We start from the raw sequence: 17200 nt of genomic DNA on the forward strand, positions 1-17200 counted from the left end.
TAATGGAAGAAAAGAGAAAGGAAAAGTGAAAAAAAATCTGCTTTATAAATTCAAACTCTGTAAAGAATATTAGGTGATAATTGAATCTTTAATATATAAAAGACTATAAGAATTTTCCTGGAGTATGGCGTACTGTTTTAAAACTGCGAAACCCACTATATGGAATGTAGAGATTGAAGATTAAAATAAAGTTCATTCTTATTCTTATCAAAGATAGGTTACCAACATATTAAATAGTAAATATTTTTACTTACCAAGTATCCTTTATTTCTTTCTGACTTTCAATTAAAAAAATCATTCATTAGCATTTTGTCAGCAATAAAAACTCTATTGTTACTTTAGTGTATAGGATGCTATATTGGTTGTTGGTGCTTTCACGCTTCCCTCTTCTTAGAGACTATTGCAAGAGACTGGGAGGGAACATACTCTTTCTTAAAACATGTGACTATATCAAGGTAAGGAATACTCAAATAAATACTTAGATCTTATAAAATTTGAATATTCTAAAATGTGGGTCCTTGCATGCTAAAATGTTGAGTATAAGTTTTATAATGCCCTGTACTAAATGTTATTTTGAGGAAGGAACAATTAATATTTAATATGATCAGAGCAGTACTCAGTGCCTGCTGAGGTTGATTACAGAAATAGTTTTGCCATGAACTAATTGATTTATTGCAATATATGAACAAACTGAATAAGGGGAATAAATGCTGAATAAGTATTCATTTGCATATGAGGAAAATTAAGGGGTATGATCAGTCTTCCTAGAGTTAAAGATACGTCTGCTTAGTTTCCACATAGAATGCTTGACATCTTTATTTCTAAGGGTGTAGATCACTGGATTCAAGAGGGGGGTGAATATGGTATAAAATACTGAAAGTGCTTTGTCTATTGGGAAATTTGTGAAAGGCCACACATAGATGAAAATGCACGGGCCAAAGAAAAGGGTCACAACAGTGAAGTGGGCAGTGCAAGTGGAGAGGGCTTTGGAGGACCCACTAGAGGAATGCTGCCGAACAGTGACCAGAATGATAGTGTAGGAGATCACCAAGAGGATGAAGCACACCAGAGCAATCATGCCACTGGTCGAGATCATGAACACCCCCAGAATGTATGTGTCAACACAAGCGAGTTTAATCACCAAAGGAAGGTCACAAAAGAAGCTGTCTACTTCGTTGGGTCCACAGAAGGGCAAATTCACAGTAAATGCTAACTGACTCAGAGCATGGACGATGCCAACAATCCAGGAAAGTATCACAAGCCCAACACACATTCTCTGGCTCATGATGGTTAGGTAACGTAGAGGCTTACATATAGCCACGTACCTATCAAAGGACATGGAGATCAGCAGTACAATCTCAGCACCTCCTAAGAGATGTAGGAAGAATATCTGGGTTATGCAGCCTCCAAAAGAGATGGCTTTGTGCTCACTGAGGAAGTCCACAATCATTTTTGGGGTGGCAAATGAGGCCAGGGACATGTCAATGAAGGAGAGATTGCCCAGCAGAAAGTACATGGGGCAGTGCAGGCGCGGCTCTGATGCGATGGTGAGTACAATAAGGAGATTCCCCAGCACGGTGGCTGCATAGACCATGGAGAAAAACAGGAAGTAAAAGATCTGGAGTTCTGAAGAACTAGACAGACCCCGTAGTATGAATTCGGTCACGATGGACTGATTGTTCCAGGCCATTCACTCTGATTTCTGAAAGGACACTGACATTTGCAGATGAGAGAACTAGGAAAAAAGTACAGCAATCAAACTCAAAGTGGGATTTTTTGCATAGAATCATTTAGTGGCAGCCCACCACCGGGTAGTTCCCATTGTATCTTTTCCCGACTCATAGTGGCCAGATAGTAGCCTTTCCAGATGTTTCAAATGATTCAATTAAAGATTAATTTTTATGACTTAGCAATCTGTCCTAGAAATAAAATGCAAATATTCAAAAAAGAAGTGAAAATTAAGGCGTTCTAACATTTACTCAGTTTTTGAAATACTTTTAAAATTTCACAGCCCATTGCCAAGTTTTGAAGGGAAAGGGAGTGGTAACTTTTTTCAAAACTTCGTGATGGTTGAAAGTCTAGCACAAGGAATACTTGAGAATCATAATTGATTATTAGTGGACATACAATTATGGAAAGGAACATGGGTACTAGTCTCTCGCAGTGGCTAGGAAAAGGGAATAAAACATGAGGGGAGAGAAAATGACTACAGAGAAACATCATCTGCTTCTATTTTCTAACAGAGATTGTCGGGAATAAAAGTGAAATAGACTCTAATTCTTAGTTCTTCCTTATGGTCATTCAGATATTATGAATGGCCCTTGTTTTGTGTCACCAGTGACACAGTTTTCAAAGGCTGATGAACATGTTCTGGTTAGAGCCTGTAGGACCCGTACGTTCCCAGGTACATTTTAAATAGAAAGACATAAATACCATGCTGCCAGAAGCCAGATATTTTGTAACTGTTGAAATTTATCAGTTTTCACCAAAGCTGTTTGAAACATAAAACTCTTCCTGTTTCCAGAATTCACAAGGAACAAAAGTGAGACAGGTTTATATAGAGAAAGAAGATGCTAATGAACTCAGAAGAAGTTACATAACATAACATGCTTCGAAAGTTTGAACTAAATTGATTAGGGAAGTCTCTCTCACTGAGATTTGAGAAGACTTTACGCAGTGCACTGAAAGCCAATTGAAATGATGTGTACCTGAAATTCATGATAAAAACCTTTTCAACTTGCCACTAAATCAAGCTTTTGTTTCTCTTTTCTTTCTGAAAACTCTGTTGTAACTATACATTCTACGCAGATTGTTCTAAGACTAACCCAATTTAGTCACACAACTACCTACTGCTCTTTGCTTTCTGTTCTGAAGTTCGGTGCCCTTTTTTCTATCTGCACATTGTTCTTCTGCTTTTACCCATTCCAGAAACTTTTAGATTTCTTTAGCTCCCACCTAGCTGGTATTAAAATAATTGTCTCGGCCGGGTGCAATGGCTCACGCCTGTAATCCTAGCACTCTGGGAGGCTGAGGCGGGAGAATCGCTTGAGCTCAGGAGTTGGAGACCAGCCTGAACAAGAGCAAGACCCAGTCTCTACTAAAAATAGAAAAAAAAATTAGCCGGGAGTGATGGAACATGCCCGTTGTCCCAGCTACTCGGGAGGCTGAGGCAGGAGGATTGCTTGAGACCAGGAGTTTGAGGTTGCTGTGAGCTAGGCTGACTCCGTGGCACTCTAGCCTGGGCAACAGAGTGAGACTCTGTCTCAAGAAAACAGCAAACAAAAATCACTGTCTCCAGCACAGCTCTTACTTAAATTGGTGTACCAGAAATAGCAGTGACATGGGACCTCAGAAAATATGGACTCAAATCGTGTCCTAGGAATGTGCAGTTGGGTAATTTACTATGTCAATTAGTGCCTCCAATTCTTCATAAGTAAAATAAGTGGGTTGATCTAGATAATTTTAAGATCCTTTCCACAAACATAGTAATACTCTAATACTCAACTAGTTCCTAAAAGCAGTGACAATTACTCCAGAGTGAACTTAGATGAATCCTATACATAATTTCTGGGGAAAGGAGGCTCACAGTCTTTGAGATCTTTATATTTATAATGCCTGAATTGATATGAATTGATTTTATGAATCACATGGCAAGAAAAAGACCAGCTGCTTCTTGGGGAAGACACAAATGTTCGAGTTGCAGTGGGAGTTATTAAAACATTCAAGTTGGTTTGGCCATAGTTAAAGATAGATTACAGAATGTGTGATTGCTCATTAGTGCTTTATATACAGGGCATGGATATGGTAGGATGAGGAAGATTTAAGAAATTACCTTTATCTTGGACCACAGCAAAGATAAGACAAATAGGATGTGTTGTTTGACTTTTGGGGCTGCAAGTGTTATCTCTCTTTTGGTTACTCCATTAAGAAATGAGGATAAGGCCTGTGTCTCTCTATCTGGAGAAAAATCTATACAGTAAATAATAAAATGAAGGTTTGAGACTTTATATTTTGTAGCATTCACTTGAATCATTAGAGACTAATGGAAGAAAAGAGAAAGGAAAAGTGAAAAAAAATCTGCTTTATAAATTCAAACTCTGTAAAGAATATTAGGTGATAATTGAATCTTTAATATCACTTCAAAATCAGCATATCAATGAATAAAATGTAGATGGCAGCCCTATTTAAATATTTCTCTATTAACAAATTTTTGTATATTTATATTGTGTTCAGCTTGTACTAATAAGGTAAAAAGAAATAATTTGATGAAACTATATTATGTGCCTTTGGTGTAATGAAAAGAACACTTGATCTCAGATTTGGAGGCCTGAGTTTACATCACCGTGCAAGACTTTATTATATTACACTGAGTGCGTTACGACACTATCATTCTGAGTCTCAATTTCTTCATTTGTAATGAGAGATATAAAACAAAGCTTTGGTGTATTAAAACATAAAGAGCTACTAAATTAGAGAACAAATAGACCAAACACCTTGTAAAAAATGGAAAAAGATGTGCAATGGCTATTAACTATGTAAAAGATGCTCGAACTCTTTCTGATAAGAAAATATGTTAAAATTTCATTGAGATCCCACTTATCACCTATCATATGGTAAAATCATTTCTATCAGACAGCAAAATTGTAACGGTTTGAAAACCTACTCTAGATGATGCTATATGCAGGTAATGCCAGAAGGAATGTGAAATGATATAACCCCACGGAGGGGCATTTAAGTGTGTGTATATGTGTGTGTGTGTATTCATAATTTACCTCTAAGGAAAGGGAAATAAGAAGGAATAATAGAGTTAAAATGCTGAAGTGTCAGGTATAAAATCAAACTTCTTTGAATATATCTGCATTGTTAGTTTTGACCTAGGTTAGGAAATAGAGTTCAACTTGAAAAGAAGAGCTGCTGTACATTACGGGATAAGGGATTTACCAGAGATATTAGTTCTTGAACAATTGTGAAGGGACTTGGAAAAGTGAAGATATGACAAAGGGAGTTGCAGCATCAGAGAAAACACTAACCAGTTAATCTAAGAAACCAAGCCCATCTAGACAACAAGGTAGAGGGGATGAAAGCGGAGCTGTCAGAAAAATTTCTTATGTGAAGCTGTTACTTTTGTATATCTGCAGCCGAGCAGCCTGAGGCTACTGCCGATCCTCAAATTCAGCAGTGAGGAAAAAGCTGGATACAGAATGGAGCAGCAGAGAGCAAAAGAAAGCTAGAAGTGGTTGGTACCTCTGCATCTGTGTAACGATGATCAGAGAGTGATGGCTGCTGCTTTCTGCTGCCTCTCAAATTCCAAATATACTTATTTTTACACAACTTCAATACAGAATCATGCAGGGAAGGGAAATATGAAAACTATAGTTCTGAGTTTAACCACTTTGACAATAGAAAGATGCAGCATACTCAAGAGTCTACAGGAGACAATCGTGAAGCTGCATTTATATGGGAGGTTGGCTGGTGCTGAAACTTCCAGGATGGTTTTCCTAACTTCCTGCTTCACCTGGAGTGGACAAAATGGCTGGGTTCTGGCTGGTACTGCCTATTTGCACCTGGTATCTCATCGTTCAGTAGTTTAGCCTGAGTTTCTTTGATTAAGGGCCATATCTCAAGAGTGCAGAAGTAAAATCTGTAGATCTCTTAAGGGCTCAGCTCTGTAACTCACCCAGCATTTTAGCCACAGTCTAAACAATAAAAATTGCTACAAGGCAACAAAGATTCAAAGATTTGAAGGAGATGTAAAATATTCTGGTCGTGATTTCCAATCCATCATAATCTGTGCTTGAACACAATTACTAATATTTATATTCTACCCACATAGACAGCCCCTGCCTATCCTTCTCAACTAGAAGTGATATGGCCTCCTAGGGAACATTTGGCAATTTTTGGAAATATTTGGTTTTCATGACTTAGGATAAGAGGATGCTGCATAACATTTTATATTGCACAGGATGATCCTCTATGACAAGCAATTGTCTGTCCCAAAATGGTAATAGTGCTGAGAATAAGAAAACTTCATTAGTATAAAGTTGAGATTCATTCATATTTTTGTATGTGTCAGTAAGTTTTTCTTTTTAATAGATGAGTAGTATTTCATTATATGAGTATACAGAAATTTATCTATTCACCAGCTGATATATATTTGTTTTTGTTTTTTCCTACTTTTAGACTATCATAAACAAAGTTGCTATGAACATTCACATTTAGGGTTTTTTTGTGGATTTAAGCTTGCATTTCCTTTGCATAAATATCTAAGAGAATTTTTACAGGGTTTTATGGTAATTGTATATTTCAATTTATGTAAATTGTCAAGCTGTTTTCCAAAATGGTCATACCATTTTGAGTTTCCAACAAAAATATGAGAGTTTTCGTTGCATTCTTGATACAAATATTTTCTTCCAGTCAGTAGCATCATTTTTCATTTACTGAACAGTATCATTTAAAGAGTAGAAGTTTTAAATTTTGATTTTGCCTAAGTTATCAAATTTTTAATTGTTTTCTTTTCTATCTTTTTGTTTCTTTGAAATTTTTGCCTAACTTTAGGCCACAAAAAATTTCCTCTATAGTTTATTCTAGGACTCTTATAGTTTAACTTTTAAATTTAGGTCTATATTCATTTGAAATTAATTTTTATATAAGGTATAGGATAAGGATTATTTATCCTTATTTGTGTAAGAATTGAGATTATTTATATATTTATGTTTGGATATAAATATCCAATTATTCTAACATCATTTGTTGAAAAGGCAATTCTTTCCCACTGAGTTATTTTGACAATATATGTATTTTTCTTTGGACCCTTCATTCTGTTCCATTCATCTACTTGTCTACACTTAGGCAAATACAACACTATATTGATTACTATTGCTTTATATTAAGGGATGAAAATAGCATGAGTCTAACAAATTCGTTCTTCTTCCAACAAATTTCTTTGGTGATTTTATAACCTTTGCAATTCCTTATAAATTTTGGATTTAATTTGTTTATTTCTACAAAAATCCTGCTGAGAAATTGATTACTGTGATGTTTAATGCATAGAACAACTAGAAGGTAACTGCCATCTTAACAATATTGTTATCTTTCTATCCATGAGCATAGCCTCTCTCTCTCTCTCTGTCTCGCAGTCTCAGTCTCTTAATGTCTCTTTGTATTTATTCTGGGACCCAAGAGATGGAAAATAACAATGCTGGAGCCACACATTGACTCTTAAAACTTCTGCTCAGGTGTGGCATATGATACTTCTGTTTATATTACACTGAACAAAGTAAGTCATGCGTCCAAGGCTCTGGCAAATAGAGTGAGAGTTATGTTCCTCCACAGCACAGAAGGGTCCCTGAAGGGATGGGCTATATAAAAAAAGGTAGACAATTTTGAATTTTAAATTTAAATGCAGTGTACCACATGGATTTCTACCAGATAATAGTCATATTGATAGTATTCAATAAATAAAAATATTCATAATGATAGTTACTTGGAAATATCACTTTATTAATTACAATCGCATTCACATTGCTAGTACCTTAGTCAAAGTTATCTTCTTATACCTATTAGATTTAATAACCCTGCCTTAAATTTCCCCCTTCTCTGAACTGGCTGAATAAATCCTTATGTTACTGAAAGTTTGGTATTTGTCCTCAAGGCTGAATGAAAAATGAGGTCAAGTGGTTTCAGAAAAACGAAAGAGTTTATTAATTTTCCAGCAAATGAAGAGGATGACAGACTCTCATCTTAAAGAACCATCATCTCCCCTTTAAGCAAAAATACGGTCTCAAGGGGGTTTTCAGCTTCAAGCTATTGCTGTTTAACTATAGTTGGTGGTTTTGGTGGACCTCGTCTCCAGTGAAGACAATCTTATGATCTTTGTCCAGATAATTCTGTTGAGCCATCTCCTGTGGTTTAAGATACTAGGAAACAAAGAAAAAAGAACATTTTTCTGCCTCTTTGATTATCGGCCTTGGGCAGGAATGCAGATTTTAATTCCCAAAAATGGTGAGGAGTTTTAAAGAGACAACTTGTAAAACATTTTACCCTTTTTCAGACCTTTACCTCTGTTACACTTAAAAAGTACTATTGTTAAATCATCATAACCCTGACTACAATGGCCCTTTGTCATCTTTTATATTGAGTTAACTGTTTTAGAGTAGCATTCTTATTCTTCAAAACTGCTAACTAAATATCTTGCTCCACTGCAAATAAGTTGCACTGTTTATGCCCCACGAGCATTCTTTTTCTTCCGTCAATCAAAATTTTAGTTTTCATTATAAGCCACATGCATGATGTATATCTTGCAAGAACATGTTCTTGATTGTTTCAGCACATAATAATTTGTCTTTTAACTAAAAGATAGTTCACTCATGATCTCTGAAAATAAGGTGAACTCTAGATTTATTTGGTTTTATTTTCACCAATTGTTTTATTTATAGATGTTCAATATCTCCAAAGAACTCAAAATTTTGAAGCAGAGGTTGTCACTGAACCAAACTGGTTTCCACTTACCCAGTGCCATAGGCCAGACACTGGAGCCTAGAGCTGCAGCAGCTGAAAGAGGCATTTTTATTTGCAAGGTGCCATGCAAGGAGAACAAGCCCAAATGCTTAAAAGTTGAACTCCCCCATGTCTTATAAGTTTGGGTTTTTAAAGGCAGGGATACATTTCAGGTAGGCCAGGCCCCAAACGGCAGGATATTCTAAAGTAGGGGGGGACAGGTGGATTCAGAACAGAAAGAAATGTTAAGATGGATGTGACAGGCCCCTCATGGGGACATTTACAACAAAGAATGTCAATAAGAGTTCAATTTCTCAATTCCCCCTTAGCTGCATTTTCCATCCATAGGGATTTCTAAAAAACAACCCAAGAACATGTTAAGATGCCATCTTTCAGTTTCTATAGGGAACAAAAACACCTCCTATATCTGGCTTGCTTGGAGGGCCATTGTTCTAATCAGTTTGCCCATTCACTTTTAAAGGTAAGCCCAGTGTCCCAGAACTTCCCCTGAAGGAACTCATGATTTTCCTTTATTTTCATGCTTGGGGGCCTGGGAGGCCCCTCAGAGGGGGTCTCTGCTTGGTCTACAGTTGAGTGTTTTGGATTTTGTTCTCTACTGCCTTTAGTCCAGGGTTAGAGAACTAAGGATGTTTATTAAAATTAGTTGACATGATTATTTCCTGTTGCCTTTTGAAATGATTACTTTCCCAACTTCTATTCCCTGAATCTCTCAAGTCCAGGTGAAAACAATCATTGTAAATTCTCATAAGATTTTTGAAATATCTTTCCTTTGTGAATTCAATAATACCATCTCTGTTGTTTAATAAATCCCATTGCAAGATGATTTCTCGGTCAATTCCCAAGTGCCTACAACATCCATGTTATCTACAGCTGCTAAACAACTAATGATTCAACTAGATCATTTTATGTTTAAATTGACCTATGCTTTCTGTCAGAAACCTACTTAACACTCTTAATAATCCAAAGCCCGAATTCTGCTAGATCTGGTAAGTAAAGGTGTTTTACAAACGATTTCTACTAAAAGATTTTAAAAGTTTTCCCTTCCCACTCCCATCTCCTAACCCCTATTCCATGGACCTGAGAGCAGTACCATAGTTTGCATATGTCAGCATATACAAAGGGAGAATTCAAACAGGGGTGGGATGAAAGAGATTGATCTTCGAGGGCCTTCCCATAAAAGTAATGTGATTTATCCTTTAGGAAATAGAGTAAAATTTTAAATTGTAGAATTATAAATAGTTGTAGGAGAAACAGACTCATATTTTAATGAAAAAGAAATTGTGACCAAAAAAAGTTAAATGGCTTTCCTTTGGCTATATGACTATATTGTAGTAAATTTGATAATAAACCAGTCTTCTTTCACTGAATGAATATATGCAAAACCAATTTTCTATGTGCTTCTTCTGGGTTTCAACAAGAAAACTTTCATCTGTGAATATGTTAACAGTTCTCTGGAAATTTATAAGAGTTCTACGACTCTTCACTGAAACCTCACTATAATATTGTTTAAGAGCCTTAAATGTGATACAAGAGCTTTATATGTGATATAATTTGTATGTGTTTTTTCAGTAAGGGTGTCTTTATGGATCAATTATAAATAACTGAACAGGTGTGTGTGTGCAAGTGTGCATGTGTGTGTGTTTAACACACTGTCAGCATAAAGTAAGTCCTTACTAAATGTTAGCTATTATCTTTATGATTATATAGATGAATGGTTGGACAAATAGGTAGGTAAGTAGGTCTGTTTAGAATGATATTATCTTGGTTGGATTGCCATATAATACCAGCAAAGAAAGTGTTATTTTTCAATACCTGGATTTAAGGGGTATTTTACCATAATCTCTATTATTCTATAATTTCCTTTTAAACCAGTATACCAAATGAGAAAGCTGGAAAGAATAGTTAAATTTCATAGAGAAAAAAACTGTATGAAAGTAGATTCTTGGAAATGGAGCCCTTGCTTCAATTGAATCATACTTTCCTCTTAATTATTATTATTATTATTATTTTTGATACAGGCTTCTACCTATGAATCAAGACAATGGATGTGGCCAATAAGTCTACTGTATCTGAATTTGTTTTGCTGGGGCTTTCTAATTCCTGGGAACTACAGATATTTTTCTTTATGGTGTTTTTATTGTTTTATGTGGCAACAATGGTGGGTAATGGCCTCATAGTCATCACAGTTATAGTTGACTCTCACCTACATTCTCCTATGTATTTCCTGCTCACCAACCTTTCCATCATTGATATGTCTCTTGCTTCCTTTGCCACCCCCAAGATGATTACAGACTATCTAACTGGCCACAAAACCATCTCTTTTGACGGCTGTATTACCCAGATATTCTTTCTGCACCTTTTCACAGGCACTGAGATTATCTTACTCATGGCTATGTCCTTTGACAGGTATATTGCAATATGCAAGCCCCTGCGCTATGCTTCAATCATTAGTCCACAGGTGTGTGTTGCACTCATGGTAGCTTCCTGGATTGTGGGAATTATGCATTCAATGAGCCAGGTCATATTTGCCCTCACGTTACCATTCTGTGGCTCCAATAAAGTGGACAGCTTTTTCTGTGACCTTCCTGTGGTGTTCCAGCTGGCTTGTGTGGACACTTACGTTCTGGGCCTCTTTATGATCTCGACAAGTGGCATAATTGCTTTGTCCTGCTTTATTCTTTTATTCAATTCTTATGTTATTGTCCTGGTGACTATCAAGCATCATTCCAGAGGATCATCGAAGGCCCTTTCTACCTGTACAGCTCACTTCATTGTTGTCTTCCTGTTCTTTGGGCCATGCATCTTCATCTACATGTGGCCACTAAGCAGCTTTCTAGTAGACAAGATCCTATCTGTGTTTTATACCATCTACACTCCCATTCTGAACCCCGTAATCTATACCTTGAGGAATCGAGAAGTAAAGGCAGCCTTGAGGAAACTGAAGAATAGGTTTCTAAATTTTAACAAGGCAACCCCTTCTCATTATTTTTAGTTTTAACTTCTAGTTCTAGTTAGCTTCTAGTTTTAACTTCCTAGGCATTACATATCACAGTTTTCGTGACACAGCATTGATCACTGCTGTGCTAAGCTCTGATTTCTGGAGTTCTTATCAAATTGTAATTTCCAAGAATTGGTGAGAGCATGGGTCAGTGCATTTTAATACTATTCTCATGAATGTGTTCAAAATATATTAATATTTGAAATTTCAGAAAAGCAATTTAATGGAAATAATTTTTTCCAGAAACAAATGCTATCTATACAAATATCAGGAGTGATTGTTCCAGTTAAGACATTTAATGATAGTAATCAATTCATTGGAAAATAGGAATAAAAAATAATAAGAAAAAATATAGATTAAAGGAGAACTAGGAGATGATGACAATTACAGTTAGCAACTGAATTACTCAGTGAGTTGCCCCTAAAATGTGACAAATTACTAAGACCTCTGTAATACTTAGGAATTTTTATATTGCTGTAGGAGTTTAGCCTCTGACAAAAAAGCAATGATTTTCTATTTATACATACTTCCCAGAGCCACTCCTAAACATTTAAACCAATTCATGGTCTCTTCTAGTAAAGAAAACCCTGGATATATTTTATTAAAAATTTGAATGAATTCCAAAGAAAATCCTGTGAGCGTCAGAGTCTCCATAAACCACTTTTACCTCATAAGTAGAGCAATACAGCCATGTTACTCTTTTTTTTTTTTTTTTTTTTTGAGACAAAGTCTCACTCTCTTGCCTGGGCTAGAGTGCCGTGGCATCAGCCTAGCTCATAGCAACCTCAAACTCCTGGGCTCAAGCGATCCTCCTGACTCAGCCTCCCAGGTAGCTGAGACTTACAGGCATGTGCCACCATGCCTGGCTAGTTTTTTCTGTTTTTAGTTGTTTGGCTAATTTCTTTCTATTTATAGTGGAGACGGGGTCTTGCTCTTGCTCAGGCTGGTCTCAAACTACTGAGCTCAAGCAATCCTCTCGCCTGGGCCTCCCAGAGTGCTAGGATTATAGGCGTGGCCACCGTGCCCAGCCCATGTTACTCCTTTTGGTAAAGCAGAATGAGTAGAGAGGCTGGAGAGTTCTTCATATCAGAAAATATTATGAAATGAGTTGAAAAACAGTACACTTCATTTTGTGCAGACACCATGGTAGTTTAATTCCTGGGAGGTTAAGACTAGAATTAAATTAAGAGATATATCTTATGATAAATGAACTTTCGGAGAGTCTATGCTTTCATTTTAAAGTGTTACATTGCTTTGCATTTTGATTAAATTTACTTTTTTCTTTATTTGGATGTAAAAATAAGAAATCTGTGCTTAGCAATACACTGTCAATGAAGTAAGCTTGTTTTTGTACACAAATAGGTTTTGTTACTGTTATAAATAAGAATACTAGGTTCAGTATTAGCTTTAATGTCCTTAAAGTATCACTACCACCTGCTGATAGATACTGGAATTGCAAGTATTGAAATTCATGAGAAATAATTCTTTTGGATATCTTGTTTACAAATCATCTTCTTTAAATATTGGCATACATTAATGAATTAACTGTTATTTAGAATTTACTAAATGATATTTATGAAATATACTGTCATATATACGATCTGACTTTTGTCCCAAAAGAAAAGATATGTTGCAATGACAGTATTTAATAAATATCAAACTGTTATTTTCTGGCATGATTGAGTAAATAGAGAAAATAAAGAATTATATATGCATTAATTATCATTCATGAGAGATAATTAAGAAAAGAAAATTAACAACTTTTCATTTTAAGCCATATTATAAGAGGAATGTGTTTTATCTTCATCAGTGCGTTTTTCTTCATTAATGTATTAAACAAATAAGAAAACAAATTTACAAGTATAAAAATATGTGATATTGTGTTTAAAACCTGTGCAGTTTTGCAATCATTGAATAAAAATGTCTACAGTATTAATGTAAAAATAATACATGTTTATGTCAGCAAAATAATAGCATAATTCTATTTTAAATAGGGATACAAATTGGGCCAATTTAGATTGTGTTTGTGAACTTTCTCTTGGTTGCAGCTATATGTGCAAATATGTTTGGATTCAAGAATCTTATTTATATAAAACATTTTAGCTAATGTTTTAGAAGTATGCCAAATAATTCTTTTACTTAACATATTTATTTGTCAAGGGAATATTTTCAAAATAAAGCTGCATTTTGCAGTATAAAACTGTGAAGTCTTTTGGAAGAGATGCCATCAATCTTCAGTGCTATGGTGGAGAATTCTAGAATTCAAGAACATTTGCCAAAAAACCCTCAACTGTGTCACTCATTAGCAGACAACTCTATAAGGCAAGTCAATAATGAGATTGAATAGTTGGATTGATAATAAAACTCTGCAGCTGAGAATAAAAAGGAATACAGAAAGCCTCTGGAGTACTTCCATCTATAAAGGGAATGACCTACCATCCCCCCTCGTAGCTCATCGTGAGGAGTCAACGTTCAAGATATCTCTGTGTGTTATAGAAACACTTAAAAATGTCAGTTAGGACTTATGATGGATGGTTTTATCACTGTATTTCCTCCACAAGCTGCTGACACTCTTCCACCGAGGGTGAGTGCGTGACACTACCACAAACTCATTCATAAGCAGCAGTCAGGATGGTGCCATTTGCCACCACGGTATGCAGAGTCAGAAATGACATTTTGCAAAGCATGCTTAGATAATCAGAAACCAGCTAATACAACCATAACAGGTTGAGGGTAGTTTTAAATGTTCTGCACTATTCCAGTAACAGGATTGAGGGAGTGTGGAGATATGGAAGACATGTAAGAAGACCACATTGACAAACAACTTCATCTTTCTTTAGGTGTTTGGGGAACCATGAAGCTTGGCAATACCAAACCTAAGAGTTTTCAAAATTATAAAAAGCCAGTTGTAAAAAGTCATGTAAAATTAAGCTGAATAATTGAATGCAGGCAAAAAAAGCTATTTAAAAATCAGGTATAGATAAAATGTAAATTTTAATATGTGAAGGAATTGGATATATGTAATGGCCATAAAATGTAAATTCTCTTTGCTTCTAAAAATATTTAAGGAAAATTTCAGAATACTATAATATATAGTATAACCATGGTGGATTTACCACAAAGCTAGGAAAGCTTTTGGCTTAGTACTCCTCCCTTGCATGGGTTTCCTCCAAGACCTTGCAATGGGTCCAAACAAACTTTTATTAATAATTAGGGTTTTGTTTTTGTTTTTAAAGAAGTCCCCTTGGATTGAACCTTAGGCTCCACAGAACCTAGGTCTACCTTGAGTGTAGGGGTAAAAGTCTCAGATTCTGGTATCTTTTTACCAGTGTTTGATGTCAGTTCTACTGTTAGTGGTGTAAACTTGGGCAAGATACTTAACACCTGTTAGCCTCAGTTTCTACATCTGTAAAAGGAGATAATAATGATACATACATCATGGAGTTGTTTGAGGGATAAAGAAAGTAAGTCACATAAAGCATATAGTTGTCTTCAATAAATATTAATCATTATATCATTCTAGGTGATCAACTCTGGATGTCTTTGTTTAAGAGCTTGATATTCTCTTGAGCTAACAGTTGCATTGTTTAATTTGAAAGGTAAATTTTTATTTCATATGTTTTAAATATCCATGTCTGCATATGTGTGTATAAAATTAATGCATATCAGGATTAATTTGGAAAATTAAAAGTGGCTTCTGCTAGAAAAATTGCATTAATTCAAGCTTCTGGAAACTTGTTTTTCTCTCTGCTCGCAACTTTTGTTAATCAAGAGAAAATTTAAATTTTTTCTTAATCATTATGCTATTGCTGCATTACAATGAATAAGTATTAAATTGATTGATTGCTTTTAGGATGGATTTTCAGTACAGTTTTTGTCAGAATAAGAATGATCATGTTTGACCCTCACGTTAATAAGGTGAACAGATAGATAGATGGTATAGATTAGTAGATGGATAGACAAAGTTTTGTATGATATGAACTCTTCTGTGAAGTATTTTTCTACATTTTTCTACATTCATGTGATCACTGGAGTCTGTTGCCAAATGGAAAAAGTTCTTGATAAGATGCTACTATTTGATCATATTCAGACTCTTTTTTTCCCAAATTTCTTCTTCATTTATTCTATCAAAGAATAGTTTTCTTTTTTGTTTCTAATACTCAACTAATCTCGGATTTGGATTTGTGAGATATACCTATCTTGGCAATAGGTATCTCTCTCTCTTTTTTTCATTTAAAAAAATTTTGGAGGTAAAAGTGTTTTTGGTTACGTGGATAAATTGTATCATGCTGAAGTCATGGCTTTCAGGGTATCCATCACCAGAACAGTGTGCATTGTAACTCGATAGGTAGAGTTTTATCCCTCACCCCTTTCCCACTCTCTCTCTTTCTTAGTTTTCAATGTCCATTAGAACTCTTTATGGCTATATATATCCTTCATTTAGCCCCCAATTATTAGAGAGTACATGTGGTGTTTGTTTTTCCATTCCTGAGATACTTCACTTAGGATAATGGTCTCCAGTTCCATCCAAGTTGCTGCACAAGACATTATTTCGCTCCTTTTTATGGCTGAGTAGTATTCCATGGTGTATCTATATCTATATATAAATGCCACAATTTCTTCATGCATTTATCAGTCAACTTAGGTTTGATTTTATATCTTTGCAATTGTGAATTGTGCTGTGATAAACATTCGAGTGTGTGTGTGTGTGTGTGTGTGTGTGTGTGTGTGTGTTTAATAAAATGGCTTCTTTTCCTTTGGGTGGATACTCAGCAGTGGGATTGCCGGATAGAATGGTAGGTCTACTTTTAGTTCTTTCAGAACTCCATACTCCATACTGGAATGCCATACTATTTTCCATAGTGGTTGTACAAGTTCACATTTCCAACAGTGTGCAAGCATTCCCTTTTCATTGCAGCCATGCCAACATCTATTGTTTTTTGCCTTTTAAATCACGGTGATTCTGACAGGGGTAAGGTGGTATTTCATTGTGGTTTTAATTTGCATTTCCCTGAGATTAGTGATGTTGAACATTCTTTCATATGTTTCTTGGCCATTTGTCTATCTTATACAAGTTTTTCAAACTTAAAAAAAAAATACTAGTGACTCCCTTCCAGTTAATGCAAAGTTGATGAGAGAGACAGTTGGAGTAACCCTTTTCTCTCCCTATTTCTTCCCTGATACCATGTTGCATGATGATTTTTGGATGTATGTACCCAGATTGAAAAACAGCTATGGAAATCTGATTCATGTGAACATCTTACATGTATTCTCAGACTCCAGTGAAACCCATGATGCAATATGATCGTCCTTCAGTTTATACTCTTCTTTTATGATGATTAATTTTCTAAAGAACATAGAAATTTTTCGTTGCAAACTATTTTTATTGTTCTTGATTACAACTGTGAGGTAAATATGCACAAGTTACGCTGGAGTTAGTAGGACCAACACCTAAATAAGATTGGAAATGTGACTTGGAGCATGGGTTAATGTATTCTATCTGTATTGTTGCCAGTATAACTCAATTGAAATTTTATTTTTTCTCTCTGATTTCTGTAAAATAAATAAATTCCAACACATAGTATGTACTACAGTGTTTGTATTTTTGTTTTTTCTCTGCTAATATTGGGAGAAGATATATACTCATTTACATTTGTAACTATCTCTTAAGAACTAATTTTTTTT

General features: G+C 35.3%; 2 protein-coding genes across 2 annotated transcripts; one reads left to right on the plus strand and one right to left on the minus strand.

The window, feature by feature from the left end:
- Positions 1-742: 742 nt before the first annotated feature.
- On the minus strand, positions 743-1690 carry LOC105814354 (olfactory receptor 4K3). Its single transcript, XM_012649282.1, has one exon. The coding sequence runs from the start codon at positions 1688-1690 to the stop codon at positions 743-745; it is 948 nt and encodes a 315-aa protein (XP_012504736.1).
- Positions 1691-10558: 8868 nt separating this feature from the next.
- On the plus strand, positions 10559-11509 carry LOC105814198 (olfactory receptor 4K2). Its single transcript, XM_012649098.1, has one exon. It carries the CDS (start codon positions 10559-10561, stop codon positions 11507-11509), a length of 951 nt encoding a protein of 316 aa, XP_012504552.1.
- Positions 11510-17200: the final 5691 nt, after the last annotated feature.

The sequence above is a fragment of the Propithecus coquereli genome, unplaced genomic scaffold (assembly GCF_000956105.1).
Source record: "Propithecus coquereli isolate 6110/MARCELLA unplaced genomic scaffold, Pcoq_1.0 Scaffold3, whole genome shotgun sequence".
NCBI lineage: Eukaryota > Metazoa > Chordata > Mammalia > Primates > Indriidae > Propithecus > Propithecus coquereli.

Bases quoted from the DNA above. Each gene is read 5' to 3' on its own strand.
- LOC105814354 (XM_012649282.1), bottom strand. From the start codon at position 1,690: ATGGCCTGGAACAATCAGTCCATCGTGACCGAATTCATACTACGGGGT.
- LOC105814198 (XM_012649098.1), top strand. From the start codon at position 10,559: ATGGATGTGGCCAATAAGTCTACTGTATCTGAATTTGTTTTGCTGGGG.